Genomic DNA, 16,697 nt, shown 5'->3' on the forward strand with positions numbered 1-16,697 from the left:
CCCTCAATTTTATGTTTTATCTGTTTTCAACTCAAGAGGTGGCAGAAGGCAGCAGGTGCCCCTTTGTGCCAAGAATGTTTTTGGCAAACTTTGCCCCCCACACTGGGCTCAGCTCAGGCTTTGGAAGGGAGAGGGAAGTTCTGGTTTATCTTCCTTGATAAACCTGTGTCAAATCTGCTGAGAGCTCGTGAGACAGGAGAGGTGGGGGAAGATCTTTTTATCATTTTCTACCCATTTCCTATTGGATTTCTTGCTGGGTTTTCAATTTCTTGCTGGTTATAGGAACAGGGAAGTTGTTCCTGCTGCTGCAGGGAGGGAAGGAGATGCCAGAGCAGTGGGAAATGCTCCTTTAAAGGCAAATACCATCGTTGGTTAATTAGTGTGGGTAATGAGCAGCTTTCTGCTTGATGTTTGTGACCAGCTGGTCTCCCAAAAAGGAGGCTTGGATGGGTCCTCTGCAAAGGAGTTCCTGGAGCTTCTGCCATCTCCTGGATGCGTCTCTGGGCCTTCAATATTCCCAAGTTTTTCTGGTGTACAACTTCAATTTTAACAGGTCAGCTCATACTCATACTTGGCACAAGAATTTTCTAAATCTTTTGTTTGGAAGTGTGGCCAAAATTCTGTGTTTTACAGGCACTGAGGGAGTAGAGAGAAGGGAAATAGTTAAAAGGCAGAGTCAGGTAAAGAACCCATCTCTCCTTTATGTTCCCATTAATCAGTGCTGCTCCCAGGATTCCAGGAGCATTGGTCCACCCACAAATGGATTAATAATATTAATAACAGCTTATTAATACATCCCACCAGCGACAAAAATATCCCCACCCAGGGAAGCAGTTCTTAGTTCAGTGTGGATTCACTTTGTTACCTGTGGTCTGAGAAACCTTTCTCCCTGATTTTATCCCTGAAGTTCTGCTCCCTGCGTGGCCAGGACTGCAGTGCTGAGCTCCTGCCTGGGGTCAGGGCTCCGTGTAATGTGAGGTCAGGCCAGTGCAGGCCCTTCTGTGAGCAGCAGCTCAAACTGACAGTTAAGCAAAATATTCCTTTTTCCTTGCCAGCTGGAGCTGTTTTCAGCTCATTTGTTATTCATCAGAGCATGGATTTTTCTAGGAACATCAGCAGATGCTGATCACGAGGGGCTGCAGGACAGAAAGTGGGAGAATTCTCTTCAGGCCCCAAACATTCCTGTTCTCCCCCTCCCTCAGGAGCACTGCTCCCTGTTAGAGCACACAAAACCCTTTTTTTAGCCTACAACCCACAGAAAAAGCACAAATTTTCAGTGCCATTCCCACAGGAACCATGCAAGAATGTTGGGTTGTTGGTTTTGTTTTCTTTTCCCCCCAAGTTGGGAGCTGAAGGGCTAAATCTGTAAGTGCTTTTTAAAGGAAGGGCTGTGAGGGTTTCCTGATTCCTTTCACGTGGGCCACCGTGGAGCTGCTCTGTGGTAAATCACATTCCCTGTGGCCTGGCTTTGGAGCAGTGCCCTGCAGATGAAAATCTTGCTCCTGGTGCCTTGAGCCATCAGATATTGAGTTCTTCTCCTTTCCCCACCTCCGTGCAGATTTCCCAAATCCCAGCAGGGGAAGCTGATGGGAGTGTTTTGTTCCAGTGATGAATAACAGGCTCTTAGCCCTGAATAAATAAAGAGGTTTCCTGAGAGGTGCGGTTCCTTTGGGACAGTCAGACTGGTGGTTGTTCTCTTGATGCATCTCTTAGCACAGGTTTTGTTGTAATATTTGTTGTCATAGATTGGTTTTGTGTTGTTTTGGGGACTGGGATGAAGCAGTGCCAGTGTCCTGAGAAATGGAGTGGAGATACTGGAAATAGTGCTGAAAATAACATTTCATGGAGGCTGAACAAAGGAAAGGAGAGAAATGCTAAGAATAATCCATAGAGGTGAAAAAATACTTAATTTTGAGCTAAAGGCTGCCCTGGGGAAGGGAGCCATGTGTTGTGTGTTAATGCACAGCCCTGCTTTAAACCAAACATTTCAGCAAATGAGTGAAAAGAGCAAAGCCAGGCTGAGGTGATTGAACAAGGGGAGTGCATCGTGTTGTGCAAACGAGCCCGTGCTTCATGTTCTCCACGGCCCCTCGTTGCCCATTGTGGGTTTTATGCAACATTCCTTCCCTCCCGACAGCTGTTCGGAGCCTGCTGCTTCCCAGAGCTCGGGATGTGCATCCCTGGATGTTGGCTTGGAAAATCCCAGCTCCCTACAATGGAGAATCCAGGTCCTGCTGCTCGCAGGGAGGACAAAGCAGAGTCAGTTCCGTGCCCTGCCTCGCTCCCCTTTCCCCATTACACCGTATGGATTCCCTCAGTGTCATGTGTTCCACTGCTCAGAGACACAAACCAACGCCAGGAATGTTTCTGCTGTCCAAATATAGTCAGGATGACAGATCCTGCCTGGAGTCCAAACCAAATATCTGCACTCCAGAACCTCTAAAACTCAGCAGAACTCTGGAGCTGCAGCAGCAGCTGCCTGGTAAAGTGTGGGGAGTATTTCCAGCTGAGGGTTCTGTGCCCTGCTGGCTCCAGAGGCGCAGGGACTTTATCAGGGGCATTGCTGGTGGGCACAGCAAGGAGATCCTGAGGCTCCTTTAGCTCCACCAGCTGCATCTGGGAGTCCTGAGTGCCTCAGCAGAGGAGCTCTCCTCATCTGACTCTCATTGCCCTAAAAACTGAGGTTTGTCTTGGCCTTACTGCTGAGCTGGTTTCTCAGCAAATATTTGGCTTAAACTTGAATCATTTTGAGAGCGCTCTGCAGCCAGGGGTTTGGTGGGGTTGGGTGTGCTGAATTTCGGTGTGGATGGGCACAGTGCATGCTCAGCATGAGGGGAGAGAAAGCAAAGTGCTTTCCAAGAAACCCTGCTCTCACTGCTGATCCATCCAGGGATAACCTGACAGGGGAGCAGGATCCTAAAATGTCGCAGAGGTCGTGGATCATCTCTGCAGCCCAAGACTCCCATTCAGCCAGCACAAGATAAAAGAGATCGTGTGCAGCGTGGTCTCTTCCCATTCAGAATCGTTCAGTGACTCATGGAAAAGGGTTTTCTTGGCTGTGCTAACCTTTAGTAGCTGCATGGAGAAGTTTTCAGAAACAGTGAGGTGCTAAAAACGCGTTTTACTAAAGCTCTGTGCACTCGCTTTGCAAGGGGCTGTGCTGAGATGGATTTTACATAAACTTTCTTTACGTTATGAAGGAAATTGTTGGTCCCCTCAGGCTGTGCTTGTGTGAGTCCCCAGTCTCTGCTTCAAAGCTCATGCTCCCGTGCTCCCCTTCGCAAAAATGAGGCAGTGAGTGGGTGCTTGGAGGGTTTCAGGTTCCCGATCTGCCAGATTCCACAGCGACCTCGGGCAAGTCTCTTCACCTGCCCAGAGCTGGGCTCTGAGCCTGTCCGAGGTGCAGGACAAAGCCCTGCCCTGGGTCAGGACTGGGGGACATTGAACTGCCCCGAGGGACCGGGATGCTCTGGCAGGAGGAGAGGTGGGTGTGCAGAGCATAAATTAAAATCTCCCTCGAGCACTGCTGAGTCCTGCTGGCTCTGGGAGAGGCAGAGGCACTTAAAGCTGTTCCGTGACTGAAACTCAATGTTCTTCCAGCTCTGTGTTTGATAACAATATTTTTCTTTCAAGCCAGTGCTGCCTTACTGGAGAAGAGCTCTTGGCTGGAGGTTTGGAGCCCCATTCCAAGGCAGGTTTTTCCTTCAAGACTCCCCTCTCAATCTGTTCTCATCTGCAGGCTCTAAAAGAAACTTTGAGAGTTCGGGGACTCAGGGCACTGATCAGTTGAGTTTCTCCCTTTGTGCTGTGATTGCAGCTCAAACCACAAACGGGGCTGCATTTGCATCTCTCCCTGGAGCTCCAGATGAAGGATTTTTTCAGTCATGCACAGGCACATTCCTTCTGCCAGTGGTGCTGCTGGGGAAGGAGGAACCATCCCTAGAAAGCTGCAGCAAGCAGCTGAGGGGAGCCAATTCCACAGGAGGGAGAGCCCTGGACCCTGGCTTTGTGCTCTTCCTCCTGCTTCCAGCTTCCCTTTGTAATCCTATCCATTGCTTCCTTGCCTGTTACTCCTTATCCTGTCGTTTTCCTGGGGTCTGGACGACTGCTGCACTTTGTGGTGGTTTTTCTTGGTGAGAATTGAAAAGGAAAATGTTCATGAAATTGTACACCCAGACTCCCTGGCCTTATTTATCCTGAGTTGTTTAAAAGCTCCAGGCTGGCTTTAGTCTGAAAATATATGAAACTTATAAAATGCTGCAGGCTTGATTATGAACTAGGGTGGAAAATATTCCAATTAAAGCATTTTTTCATTATTAAAATTACAAGGCTTTTCTGAACCCTTTCAAATGCCCCCAAGGAATTTTTACATGACCTTCCCCCTCCCTGGCATTTGCTGGTGGAGCTGGGAGCTTGCAGAGTTCTTTTCCTCTGCCTGGGCAGAACTGGGGTTGAGTTCACCTCTCCTCAGGACCAGACAGAAAAGTGCAGCAGTCTCTGAAAACCTGAGAGTTTCTGAGGAAGCTTTTTCAGAAAGTCCTGAATTGATTCGTGCCTGGAGATGCCTCAAAGAACCTCCCAGCTTAAGACAAGCTGACAAACCCCTCCAAGCCAGTCTTTGGGACCCCAAATCAGCGTGATTCCGAAAACACTTGATAACCCAATTACACCAGAAACGTGCAGATCCCCAGCCAAGTTTGATGGAAGAGGGGCTGGTGTTTACTTTTGTGTGAGTTTGTAACTCTCTGAGCAGTTTCCCAAGCAGACAGGCCCAGCCTGCTCTCCAGCATCTCATTTTCCATCTGCTCCTGAGGACAGCCCGTGACAAATGACGCTGAGCATCCCCAATGACACATTCCAAGGGGGTGATGTTGCCCTTCTGGATTCCTCTTGCTGCCCCCTCCCCTGGGCTTTTTGGTTTTTTTTTTTTTTTTCATTCCATAAAGCTGACAACTGCAGATTTGCCCTCTGTTGATGACACAGTTAAAGAGAAGAGTTCATGTCCACCCCAGCTTGTTTCACTTTGCTGCTGTTGCTCCGCCAGCCCAACTTTCAGCTGCAGTAACATGATCCCACTTGGCAGAGCCTGAGAGAATCTTTGGCACATTGGAAAGAGGCTTAATGTAAAGTCTACTTTTTTTTTTCCTTTTTCTATTTTTTTTTTTAATTTTTTTTTTTAGAGCTTTTTGAAACTCCACTGGTTCTGCACAGCTCTGGCAGTAGCTGCAGGGCTACTCACAAACGCTCCAAATGTGAGCTCAAGGATTACAGATGCATTCTGTGCAGGGAATGTCTTGAGTGCCTGTCCCATCTCCTTCCAAAAACTCCTAAAGGACGACATGGATCAGGCAGAACAACTTTCTGCAGGCAGAAGGAAAAGCTCCCTGTCCCTGGACAAGAAGAAGAGCAGTGGCTGGAGAACCACGGTGGGATTTTTGTGTCTGTTCCCTGCGCTGGCTTTGCTGGTGGTTGTGGAATATCCAGCTGGAGCTGCAGTTCAGGAAATTCAGGTGAGGAGAAGGGATCTGCTTCTCAAACGCCTGGGAGGGGAGTAGGGTGTGGGGTGTCAAATAGAGGTGATTGTGTGTTGCAGTTAGAGGCTGGGATCTAAAGAGATAAATATCTAAATAAATATCTAAAGAGATAAATATCTAAAGATCTAATCTAAAGAGATAAATATCTAAAGATCTAATCTAAATAAAGAGATAAATATGTAAATATCTAGATCAATCGATCTGAATAAATCTCTAAATAAATCTAAATAGAGGGGTAGATCTAAACAGATCTATAGATAAATGGATCTGAATAGAGAAATAGATGTCAGTAGATAAATGGATCTATAGATTAAAAAGATCTAAATAGAGAAATGTCTGAGAAGGCAACAAGATGTGTTTAGGGCTGTTTGAGCCCCCTCTTCTTGCAAAGGATCCCAGAAGATAATTGTGCATCCCAGAGGAATCAGGGGGTTGGAGCTGTGTGTGCAGCCTGGGACAAGCAAACAGGGAACTCCCAGAAGGTTGGGGTGGTTTTCCCTCGGAGCTTTGGCTGTTCCTGTGGATTCCCCACTTGCCCAGCCCAGGCTGATGTGGCATTGCCTGGATTGGGATTTCTGTGCTGAGCTGAGCTGAGCTTCCCTGCGCTCCAGGGTTTGTGGTGTGGGGTCTAAGCTGGGACCTCCAGAACTCTCGGCTGCCTCTGTTTTGGGGTCCATCCCTGGGCAGGATGTGCTGGGACACTGAATCCAGAGGTGACCATGGCAAAGCTCTGGGACTCTCACAAGTTGATCTTCACTTTTTCCTTTAGCTTAATTTTAGCCTTGAATTTTATTTAAAAAAAGAATCTTTAGGTACATCCTCTCCTGGTTTTTGTGTGTATGAACATCCTGGCACTACCCCCTTCATTTGCATCACATGCTCAGGCATTAATTGGTCCTAATTCAGAGTGATGTGTCTGTTTGGCTTGAGGGGAACTGCATGGCTGGGAGGGAGAAGGGAATTAATTACAGTCATTACAGTTCAGTGAAGTAAATTACTGGAGGTCTGAGTGCACAGGGTGAATAATTCAGAGCAGGGCTGTTGGCCAGTGTCTCCCTTTATATATGTATGTATTTTTAAATTTTTCATTTATTTTTATATATATAATTAATATTATTATATATATGACTGGTATTATTTTATCATAAAATTTATCTTATTACAACATTTATCTTATTTTAATATAAAATTGATCTTTTTATACAAAATTGATCTTATTTTAATATAAATTTTAAATAAAATTGATCTTATTTTAATATAAGATTCATATTAGTTTTCTAGAAAACTTGTATTATTTTTATATATACTTTCTATTATATATCATTATATTACATCTATAATTTATCTTTATATATTTTTATATATTATTTCTATTATTTTTATATGTAGATAGAATTTATATATATATTTAATATATATATTGTTGAGAGAGAGAATTTAATACTCTCCTTCCAGTATCTCCCAAACATTTGGAGTATTTGAGACCTTAACCCACAGCTCACTGGGTTTCTTCCTGGGGGTGTCTGACCTTTTCAGTTCCATATATCCCCAAAATCTTGGCTCTTTGGCACCCAGCCAGATCCTTTGATTGTGCTGGGGGTTTTTAACTGGGTCACTGCGCTGCTGTCTGACCCCCAGGCCTGAGCTGCAGCCTTTGGGTGGTTCCCCACCCTTCCCCCATTCATTTGGCTGACACTTTCTGTTAATTAAAAGCATCTTTGTTGCGCCAGTGATGGCTAAAACAGAGCCTGGAGGAGAGCAGAGCCCAGGTTTGAGCAAAGAACTCGACCCTCGGCACCTCCCTGGATCCCACAGGTCAGTGACTGATGCTCTGATCTCCTTGGTTTGGATTTTGAGGACAACTGAGACATTATTTTAATTTCCCCCCTTTGTCTATTCAGCACTAATGGCTTTAAGCTTTCATGCTCAGTGGTTGTAGAAAAGAAATCGTTTTCCTCCCTTGGGGCTGCAGTTTTCCTTGCAGAAGGAGAAGCCAGCAGGCTCCGTCTGGCTGGAGTTGTCCCAGGGGACTGGGAGAGCTCAGGATTCCCCCTGTGCTGGAGGGATTTAACAGCCAGAGGAGACAAACTGGGCTGTGCTGCTGCTCCCTGTGCCCCAGAAACTGGGAATGGCACCAGCTGTGGGGTCGGTGGGTTGTAGAGGCTGGGTTGCAAATCCAGAGTGCCCCAGCTTTGCCAGAACATCCAGCACGAGGACAGAGAAACCCTGAGGAGCTTTAACACTTCGCTCACCCCAGTGTGAAGTTAACAACTCCTGAGTCAGAGTCTTCTGGAGACTGACAGAATTCCCAGTAATCCTGATGCCAGGATAAATGTGTAACCAGCCCCAATCCTGGCACGGATCCTGGAGAAAACAACAAAGGGAGGATTTGCATAATTCTCCTCTACTTGAAAGAACTTCGAGAAAAATAAAAGGGGAAAATACCTTATTACGCTGTAATTATGAGCTAATCTCCTGGCTCCTCTTGCAGCTCCAGCAGATCCTCCACCTTGCCTGTGCTGCTCAAAAGGAGGCAGAATTTTCCTTTCTTAGCCCAAAAAAATGGCATTGTCAGAGTAGAATCAGAGCTAAAACCCTCTGGGGGTGAAGGGAGAGGGACGGCAGCCAGTGACCCACATCCCACGTGCCCAGGGAGGAAGGGGCAAGGCCTGGAGCTGAGCAAACCAAAAAATGGGATCCAAACCCTGCCAAAATCTGCAGCCAGCAGGGAGGTGTTGGCTCCCAGCTCTGTCACCATCCTGGTCCTTAAGAGGTGGTGCTGGTTTCTGAGGGTGAGCCAGCTGCAGGGAACACTGAAATCTGTCCTTGGAGGAAAGAAAGGTGCTGAGATGAGGTCAGGATGGAAGGAAATGGGGCTGTCAGACATGAGCAGGAGAAGGTTTCCTGCTGGGAGCTGCGCCAGCCTGTTGAAGGCATGGAAAGGTGCTCGTGCTTCGGGCAGGACCAGGAGCTGTCCCCTCAGGCCTCTTCTCTCGCCCCTGCCTTGCTGTGACAGCAGGGATGTGCTGTTTTGGCTCCCAGGGCCTCAGTTCTTCCATGAGGAAACTGGAGACAGCTCTTGCTGCCTGTGGAATGTGCTGTGAGGCCGGACAGACTCTCGTGGTGCAGCTTCTGTACCATGGCCACTGTCTGTGGCTCTTGGTGCCTCTGGAGCCCAGAGATTTTCAGTGTCTCAGCCCCAAAAAGGGGAGACAGAGCTGGAAGACTTCCAGAAAACCTTGTTGGGTCCCATTCATTTCCCTCCAGGTACTAAAAGGCTTTTCTAGCTGGAGTCAGACGTGTCACAAAATGTGATGGCTTTTGCTGTTCGATGCTTTAAAGGCACTCCAGGGTTTCCAGGGCTCCTGTTTGCTTTGAAGGCATTTCAGATGCACAGCATAGCTCTCTGAAAGAGCTCCCTGCACAAAGAGTTGCCTGTTTTAGTCATTTCTCCAGATTTACATTTCTTCTGTGGCAAAGAGAGGAGGAAATGAAAACTTTCCAGGCAGAGCTGCAGCACTTCTTGTGGCCAGGAGCCTCCTGAGGCCTCAGTTCTGCTCTCCAGGAGGAGAGTGGCTGTTTTGGGATGATGCAGGACCAGTCTCATCCCTTGCATACCCCCAAGGCAGAACCATCGGTGCTCCCCAGCCCCCAGGTGTCCTGTTTCACGAAGTTTTTATTCTACACCGTCCTGGAGTCTCTCCCATCTCCTCCAACCTCCTGTTTTGTCTTTAAGGAAGATGTCTCAGCCCTGCACATCCCAGCTCCTCCTCGGCCCCCGGCGCGGAGCAGACGCTACACGATCACCCCGGGGCACCTCAAGTGGGACCACTTCAACCTCACCTACAAGTAAGGCCTGGAATGAGCCCCAAAAATGATCCTGGGGCCTGAGCTTTTCCTGCTGTATCCAATGGCTTTGGATCTTGGCCCTGAGGCTTTTGCTGAGCCGTGTGCCAGGGCAGGGAGAGCTGCTGAAGCCACTCCACAGCAGGAATATTTTGACAAATGCTGCACCTCTCACTGGAGTGGAACTGTTCAGGGAAGATTCAGACTCCCCACAACAGGGACCTCCCTCAGAAGGTCGTGATTGAGGATTAGTTCTGTCATCCTGGTGGTTTTTTAAGAGCTCTGTATGAACCGAAATCCGCGCCGAGGGAGATCACTGGTGGAATGTGACCCCAGGATTTCTGTGATTGCAGGGCTCTCAGTGCCGAGGGATTTTAGGAATCTCTCTCACTGTGCCTGCTGACAAATAAACAATAAAAAGCCCTTGATGACAGTCCCGTGGTGAGGGAAGGCTCTACTCCTTCCCCTTGTGCTCATCCCAAACAGGCTCAGCCTCGTGAGAGCCTTCATTGCCCAGGTTTGCCCTCATGAACAGCCTGGCTTGATACGAAACCTTCTGCTCCCTTTAGGATGTGCTGGGACGAGGGGAGAACATAATCAGCATAGCTAAAAAACATCCAGAGGGGATAGAGAATATGCCCAGCTTTTCCCAATTGCTCCACTTGAGGCAATTCCCTGAATGCAGATCTTCCTGTGGGACGAGGTAAGTTCCTAGGAGCCACCCGTGCATTTCCATGGTCCAAGCAGGGCTTCTCCCAGCTTTTACCAGGAGTTTTCCCAGAGTTTGCCCTGTGGCCTAAGCAAAAACCTCTTCTGAGTCTCTATCCTGAGGGATTAGAATTTTTTTCCAAAGGAAATAACTCCTTTTCCTATGGATTTTTTCCAAGGAAATAACTTGTTTTCCTATCAAACCTTTGACATCCATTGGAACTCTTTTGGAAGTGCTGCCTGACAGTATTCCACACCAGTGTCTGCACATCTGTGGGAGCCCAAGGGTCAGGAGCAAGAATTCCCTGCTGCTGGAATGCAGCTCTTTCTTCTTCTGGCGACACTGCACAGCAGACTGGGACATAATCAGGATAAAAACAGTTTTCCAAGAGAACCTGTGCAGGAGAGGAAGAACAAAAGCTGGAGTTAGTCCAGAACATGTGATTGTAAAGAATATCAGGAATTTATTCACCCCTCTGGGGGCTTTATTAAATATTATTATCATCCAGCTCCAGCTACTCCTGATCCGAACCTCTTGCAGTGAGTGCCTTGAAACACTGGAGAAATCCTTGATTGAAGCAGCCCTGGAGAGCCTCCAGCTGTTTGAGGAGCCAGGGGTGTTTTCCTGAGGCTGTCCTGTGTGTCCCTGCAGGATCCTGTCCTTCCCAAGGAACCTCCTGAGTGCCAGGGACACGCGCCGGGGGCTGGCGGCCGCGTTCCGCATGTGGAGCGAGGTGTCCCCGTTCAGCTTCAGGGAGGTCCCACGGCACCTCCCCAGTGACCTCAAAATTGGTGAGTCCCCCCCCTGGGATCCTGAGCTGGGGCAGGGAGCTGTGGGGTGTGCTAACTCCAGCAATTCCAGTGTGTAATCCAGGAGTTGGGAGGCAGGAGAGCCCTCCCGTGCTGTGTGGACTCAGCAGCGCCTCTTGGATAAGGTTTGGGGTGTCCTTTTGCCTTTAGGCAGGCAGAGGAAAACTGCTTTTGTCTGCTCAAGGAAATATTAATGTCACAATTCACACTTTCTGTGAATGGTGGTTGGGAAGTTTCAGGCATTTGCCAAGAGTGAATCCTCAGATTCTGGGGTGGGATCCCACAGGTGGGGAAAGCCACAGGAGAATAAGAATCCACAGGTTCTTACTCCACAGATGGTGAAACGGAGTGTTGGAAGGTGGAGTGACAGCCCCAGGGTCACACAGAGCAGGTGAAGGATTCCAGCTGTTGGTGGGTTCAGGCTCCCTTTCGCTGGTCCCACTGGTGCAGTCATTGCTCCATCCCTTCCCTCCTCCCCTCAAGTGCTCTGTGGCTGCTCCTGAGTTTTCCTGGGGCCTAGAAAAGGTCAGTGCTGAGGTGTTTCCTGCTCAGCCTCAAGCCCAGATGTCAATTCTGTTTGGGATTTCTGTGTGTGAAGCACAGATTCCCTGTGCCAAGGGCACAGCCGGCAGATTCACCCTCATTTTGCAACACGTTCCCCTCTGGTGCTGCAGGACGTGATGTTCCTCCCAGGACTCTGTCCTGCCACCACCTGGAGCTCCCAGTGCCCAATTCCAGGGATTCAGGATCCACTGTGATCCTGCTGCAGCTATGACTCCAAAGCATCTGCTTATTTACGTTCAAAATGGAGCAATCCAGGGGTTATCAGCTCTGTCCAGCCTCTCCCTCAAAAAGATCATTTCCACGTGGTGTTGCAAAAGGAGCTCAGCATTCCCCACTGGAAAACAAATTCACTGGAGCAGCTCTAAATCCAGGGTCAGCACGGGGCTGAGTGTTGCTGTCAGTCCTGAGAAATGCTTTGCATTTATGCTTCATTTTGTGGCTCTGGAGGTTGGAAAAAACCTGGGATCCCACCAGAGACCTTTCCAGTGATCCAGGGGCTTCCTGGCAGGCTGATCCTGCTGGATACCCCTCAACCTGCTGCTTTTTCCACAGGTTTCTACTCCATCAACCACACGGACTGCCTGGAGTCCCTGACCCACCACTGCTTCGATGGCACCACGGGGGAACTGGCCCACGCCTTCTTCCCACCCCATGGAGAAATCCACTTTGATGACCATGAGTATTGGATCCTGGGGGACACCAGGTTCAGCTGGAAGAAAGGTAACACAGGGAGCACATGGTGGAGGCCTGGGATTTAGTCTGGGATTTGCCTGATCTGGGAAAGAGACAACAGAAACAGTTGGGATTTTATTGTGGGTTTGGAAGTCGTTCCTCCAGCTGTGCGGTGGCAGGGCCATTTCTTGCTGGAATTACTGGAATTAGTGGAATTACTGGATAGTTCAACCACATCCTTAGTTAAAATCCACGTGCTGGGTGCTGCCAAGAGGCTTGAGTTTGACTCCACGCTGTGGGGGATGCAGAGGTCAAACCTCTTTCAGACTGGAATCTTCCCAATCCCATTTCTTCAGCTCAGGGCTGTGGGAACAAAGTGAGGAGGGTCACTATTGCACTGGGTCAAACTTTGCTGGTCCAGAGCAGCTCTCCTGGAGCCTGGCACTGCTCTGGGTCCTGCTGCTGGAAATTAGAAGCACATGGAAATAATTGGCTCTGTTTGGGCCCAAGCAGCTACGGAGAAGATGAAACTGGAACAACATTGCCTGTTCTACTGCTGAAATCTTCCCCCTGGTTTTCCACCAGGAAGAATTGTGGGATAAAGCAGAGCTGTACACCAGTTGTACTTTGATATGACACACAATTCCAGCTGGTTTTCCTTTTCCCCCAGGAGTTTGGCTCACAGACCTGGTCCATGTGGCAGCCCACGAGATCGGACACGCCCTGGGCCTCATGCACTCCCTGAACCCCAACGCCCTCATGCACATCAACGCCACCCTGACTGGCAAAAAGACCATCTCCCAGGATGAGGTGTGGGGAATCCACAGGCTCTACGGTGAGGAGCAGGGATCTGCTCTGCAGGGCTTTGCCTGGATGCTGTGGAGCTCTCATGGTGTCACATCCCACCTCCAGCTCTTGTGCTCCTGCTTTAGATCGTTCCCCATCCCAGCTCCACGTTGTTCCTTCTGAGCACAAACGGACGAATTTCACCTAAATTGGGTCTCTCCATCTCCCCCAGCCCCTCTGACACCTCCTCTCCTCCTGTTTCAGGCTGTAAGGACAGGTTATTTATGTGCCCATCGTGGGCAAAAAAAGGCTTCTGTGAGAAGCGCAGGAAGCTGATGAAGAAGCACTGCCCGTCCACCTGTGACTTCTGCTACGGTATCCAGGGGTTTTTCTGGGATTTGGGGTGAGGGCTGCACAGAGGGAGGAGGTAAAAGGGAGGTTGGGATAGGGAGGATCTTAATTTCACACCAGAACTCAGTGGACACAAGTGATCCAACTCCAAGCAGCACAACAGAGATGGTGTCTTGTACATCTGAGTCCAGATCCAGGCCTGGAACGAGGACTAATTAAACATTTATGGAGTAGAACATTAAATTGTCCCATTCCTCTCTGGTGTAGCTGAGCCAGGGAATAGCCATGCAGAGAGAGGGGCTGCAGAGCAGGTCCTGAAGCAGGGAGGGGACAGAAACAAGACAAAGGACAGCTCCAGCACAGCTGGACTGGAGCTGCTCCACAGAACAGGAGATAAGGGATGTTAATCACCTGATCCAGTCTCAGGTTATGGATCCAGATGAGGAATCAATGCAGGACCAGGTTAAGTTGCTGCAGCTGTGGAATTAAATGCAGATAAATACTACTGGCCTTAGGATGTCCTGTATAACCAGTGCCTCTTTCTTCAGCACAGAGATACTCCTTTAGACCACATTAATGAAAGATGCAATCAGATAATTACAAACCCAGATATTCCATGGGCTTTTCAGGCACTGGCCTGTTCATCTCCTCTTCCATAGCTGTGAAGGGGGAAGTTGATTTTTATCCACCTCAGTTCACACACCACAGAATTTTTATCTTTGCCCATTAATTATTACTTGTCTGTCCAATAACTGCTCAGAACAAGGCACTTCTAAATGAATACTTTTAAGGCTCCTTAAATGATGATTTTGTGAAAGTGTTTTGAGGTGGCTAAAGCTCGTTAACTTTGCCATTTCCTTCTCTCCCTGGACAGAATTCCCATTTCCAACGGTGCCCCCCACTCTGCCCCCACCAAGGACCAAAACCAAGACAGTTTCTGAGGGCAGGAACGTCACCTTCCGCTGCGGGCAGAAGATCATCCATAAAAAAGGCAAAGTCTAGTAAGTGCTCTGTCTCTTCTCCCAGGCCTTAGCAGACTCTACACACCAAAAACCATGAGGAAGGATGACAAAGCAGGGTAAAGAAGAATGGAGTTTATAATCTGGAGCTTAAAAAGGATAAAATCCAATCTGTATCTGTTGCACAAAGCTAATTCCTACCATCAAGCCAAGTTCCCTGGCTATATTCTGCAGAAAAACCTGAAATTTAAATTTAGCCTTTCAGTTAATAATTAATTGGTTGTTACTAAATTATGAACAGGTTCTGGATGTATCTAAAATTTAGGTTGGCTCAAATCCATGAGTTGGTTTAGACTCAGGACTGTGCCCTGTTAAACCTCATTCTCCACCTGAAATACAGACTAAACCTCAACTGTGTTTTGTTAAAGTCTCTGCTCTACACTTATTCAGCAAAATTTCTTAGTAGAAATAACCCCTACCACAAATATTCAGTTTAATTTCTATTATTTTTTTCTTCTGACAGCTGGTACAAAGATAAGGAGCTTCTGGAATATTCATATCCAGGTTATTTATCCCTAAATGAAGATCACATGAGCATCATTGCAAATGCAATTAATGAAGGAACTTACACTTGCATAGTGAAGAAAAAAGAAAGAATCCTGACTACTTATTCCTGGAGAATCAGACTGAAGCACTGACACAGCCCTGGAATGAGCCCTTCCAAGTTCCTGCTGCTTCTGTTTCCAATTGTTTCTTTGGCATTTTATTTTTAATCTCCAGTAGTGCAACTGAATTCTCCATCAGCTGCTTCGGTACCCTGGGCAAAAGAGACTCTGAGACTGTTACTGGGATGTCAAACTCTTCCAGATTCGTTTTAATGACAAAGAATTTATCAACTATTTGCTGTACAGAGGATTAAAAACCATTGTTTTTGTAAGAAAAGTGTCAGACAGAGCTGTGTGGGGCACTGTGAACTGCTGCAATCCAAGAGCAGACTCTGCCCCAGCCCCAGAACACTGGGATGGCAGGAAAAGGACAAGTTTTATACTCTGGGAATGTTTTCCTGCCATTTTTTACACCCTGGTGCAGTGCAATAGAAGAAATTACAAGGTTAAGCCTTAATTTCACTTTTCTTTCACTGGTCAGAAGGATGAGGATCACACAAACCCTGGTTTGCTCCTCAGTTGTCCATTCCAAGCTGTTCAGTTCAAGGATCCACAGCAAAGCTTTTCCCCCAAAGTGCTTTCCTGTGGTCTGTGGGTTTTCCTCTTATCCCAAACAGGCATTTAGTGCTCAGAGCTTGGTCCTTGAGGGGTCTGAGCCTTGAGTCCTGGGGGAGATGAGGTGGTTTCCTCCTCCAGGCACCCAGAATGAGGTTAAAGTGCCACATCCAGCTGGAAAAGAGCTTAGGAGTGACTGGCAAAGCTGGGGGCAGGGAAGCTGGGAAGGGAATCATTCCATGTCATAGCCAAACTATGCAGTGGGGTCATGGTTTAATCCTTCAGAGCTTCCCTGCACTCCTGCTTTTCAGTGGGTTCCTGGGGAAGCTTCTGGAATCAGGAATGTTTCAGCTGTTTCTCCTTCAGAGGGGAACAGGGATTTGTCTTCCTCCACAGGAAAACAACCAGACTGCTTTCCCAACTCGCCACAACTGCAGCACATCCACGTTGCACACGACCCAGGAAAACTCTCCAGAACGTACTGAAACTGATAAAATGTTTAGGATTTGAGTTAATCCCTTGCTGGCCTGGTGCCCAGCTGTGGTTGCATGAAAATGTGGTGTTTTCCAGATCTCCCTGTTCCCAGAACAAAGTGACAGCTTCACAAATCAGGGGCTCCAGAGGATGAGATTCCAACATGACTCCTCCTTCTCCTCTTGCCCCAGAAAGGACTGGAATGTGGCATTACACAACCACTAAACCTGAGCTCTTCTCTGCATGGAAAAAGGGCATATTTTTAAAAAAAAAGCAACAACAACTTTCATAGAAAATAAAGTTTCAAGTCTCCATATTAAATCTTTTTGTTTTATAAAACAATAGAGTAATTAGTTTTGCACCACTGTAAATACATTTACAGAACAAAAAACAATGTGGTCAGGGAGTCTCTCCAAGGTAACAGGACACAAACCTCAGAATTGTCTTTTTTTCTTTTTTTTTGCCCCAAATATATTCAGACACAAACAATTTACTTACTTAAAATAAAAAATAAACTCTCTTTACTGTCACCAACATCCCACTTTGCTGCATGTGAAGCAATGAAATCCTTCACACTATTAAACAATTGAAAATGTATTTTAATTCTACAAATTTACAAGGAAAACAAAACAAAACAAACTCAACAAAAAAAACCCCTAAAAATAAACCAGAAACTGTTCCAGGACTGTTAATTTCAAGTTGTCCTTTGTCACAGTTTGTGATGATCCTGGGGTTTGCAGGTAACTCCAGTCCTCTAATGGAATGCAGCAGTT

General features: G+C 47.5%; 1 protein-coding gene across 1 annotated transcript; it reads left to right on the forward strand.

Moving 5' to 3' along the window:
* Positions 1-4,436: 4,436 nt before the first annotated feature.
* MMP23B (matrix metallopeptidase 23B) lies at positions 4,437-16,454 on the forward strand. Its single transcript, XM_048326700.1, has 8 exons — positions 4,437-5,510; positions 9,271-9,383; positions 10,741-10,880; positions 12,015-12,182; positions 12,805-12,969; positions 13,185-13,295; positions 14,146-14,272; positions 14,754-16,454. Exons 1-8 carry the CDS (start codon positions 5,340-5,342, stop codon positions 14,926-14,928), a joined length of 1,170 nt encoding a protein of 389 aa, XP_048182657.1. The 5' UTR covers positions 4,437-5,339; the 3' UTR covers positions 14,929-16,454.
* Positions 16,455-16,697: the final 243 nt, after the last annotated feature.

The sequence above is a fragment of the Corvus hawaiiensis genome, chromosome 22, assembly GCF_020740725.1.
Source record: "Corvus hawaiiensis isolate bCorHaw1 chromosome 22, bCorHaw1.pri.cur, whole genome shotgun sequence".
Lineage (NCBI taxonomy): Eukaryota > Metazoa > Chordata > Aves > Passeriformes > Corvidae > Corvus > Corvus hawaiiensis.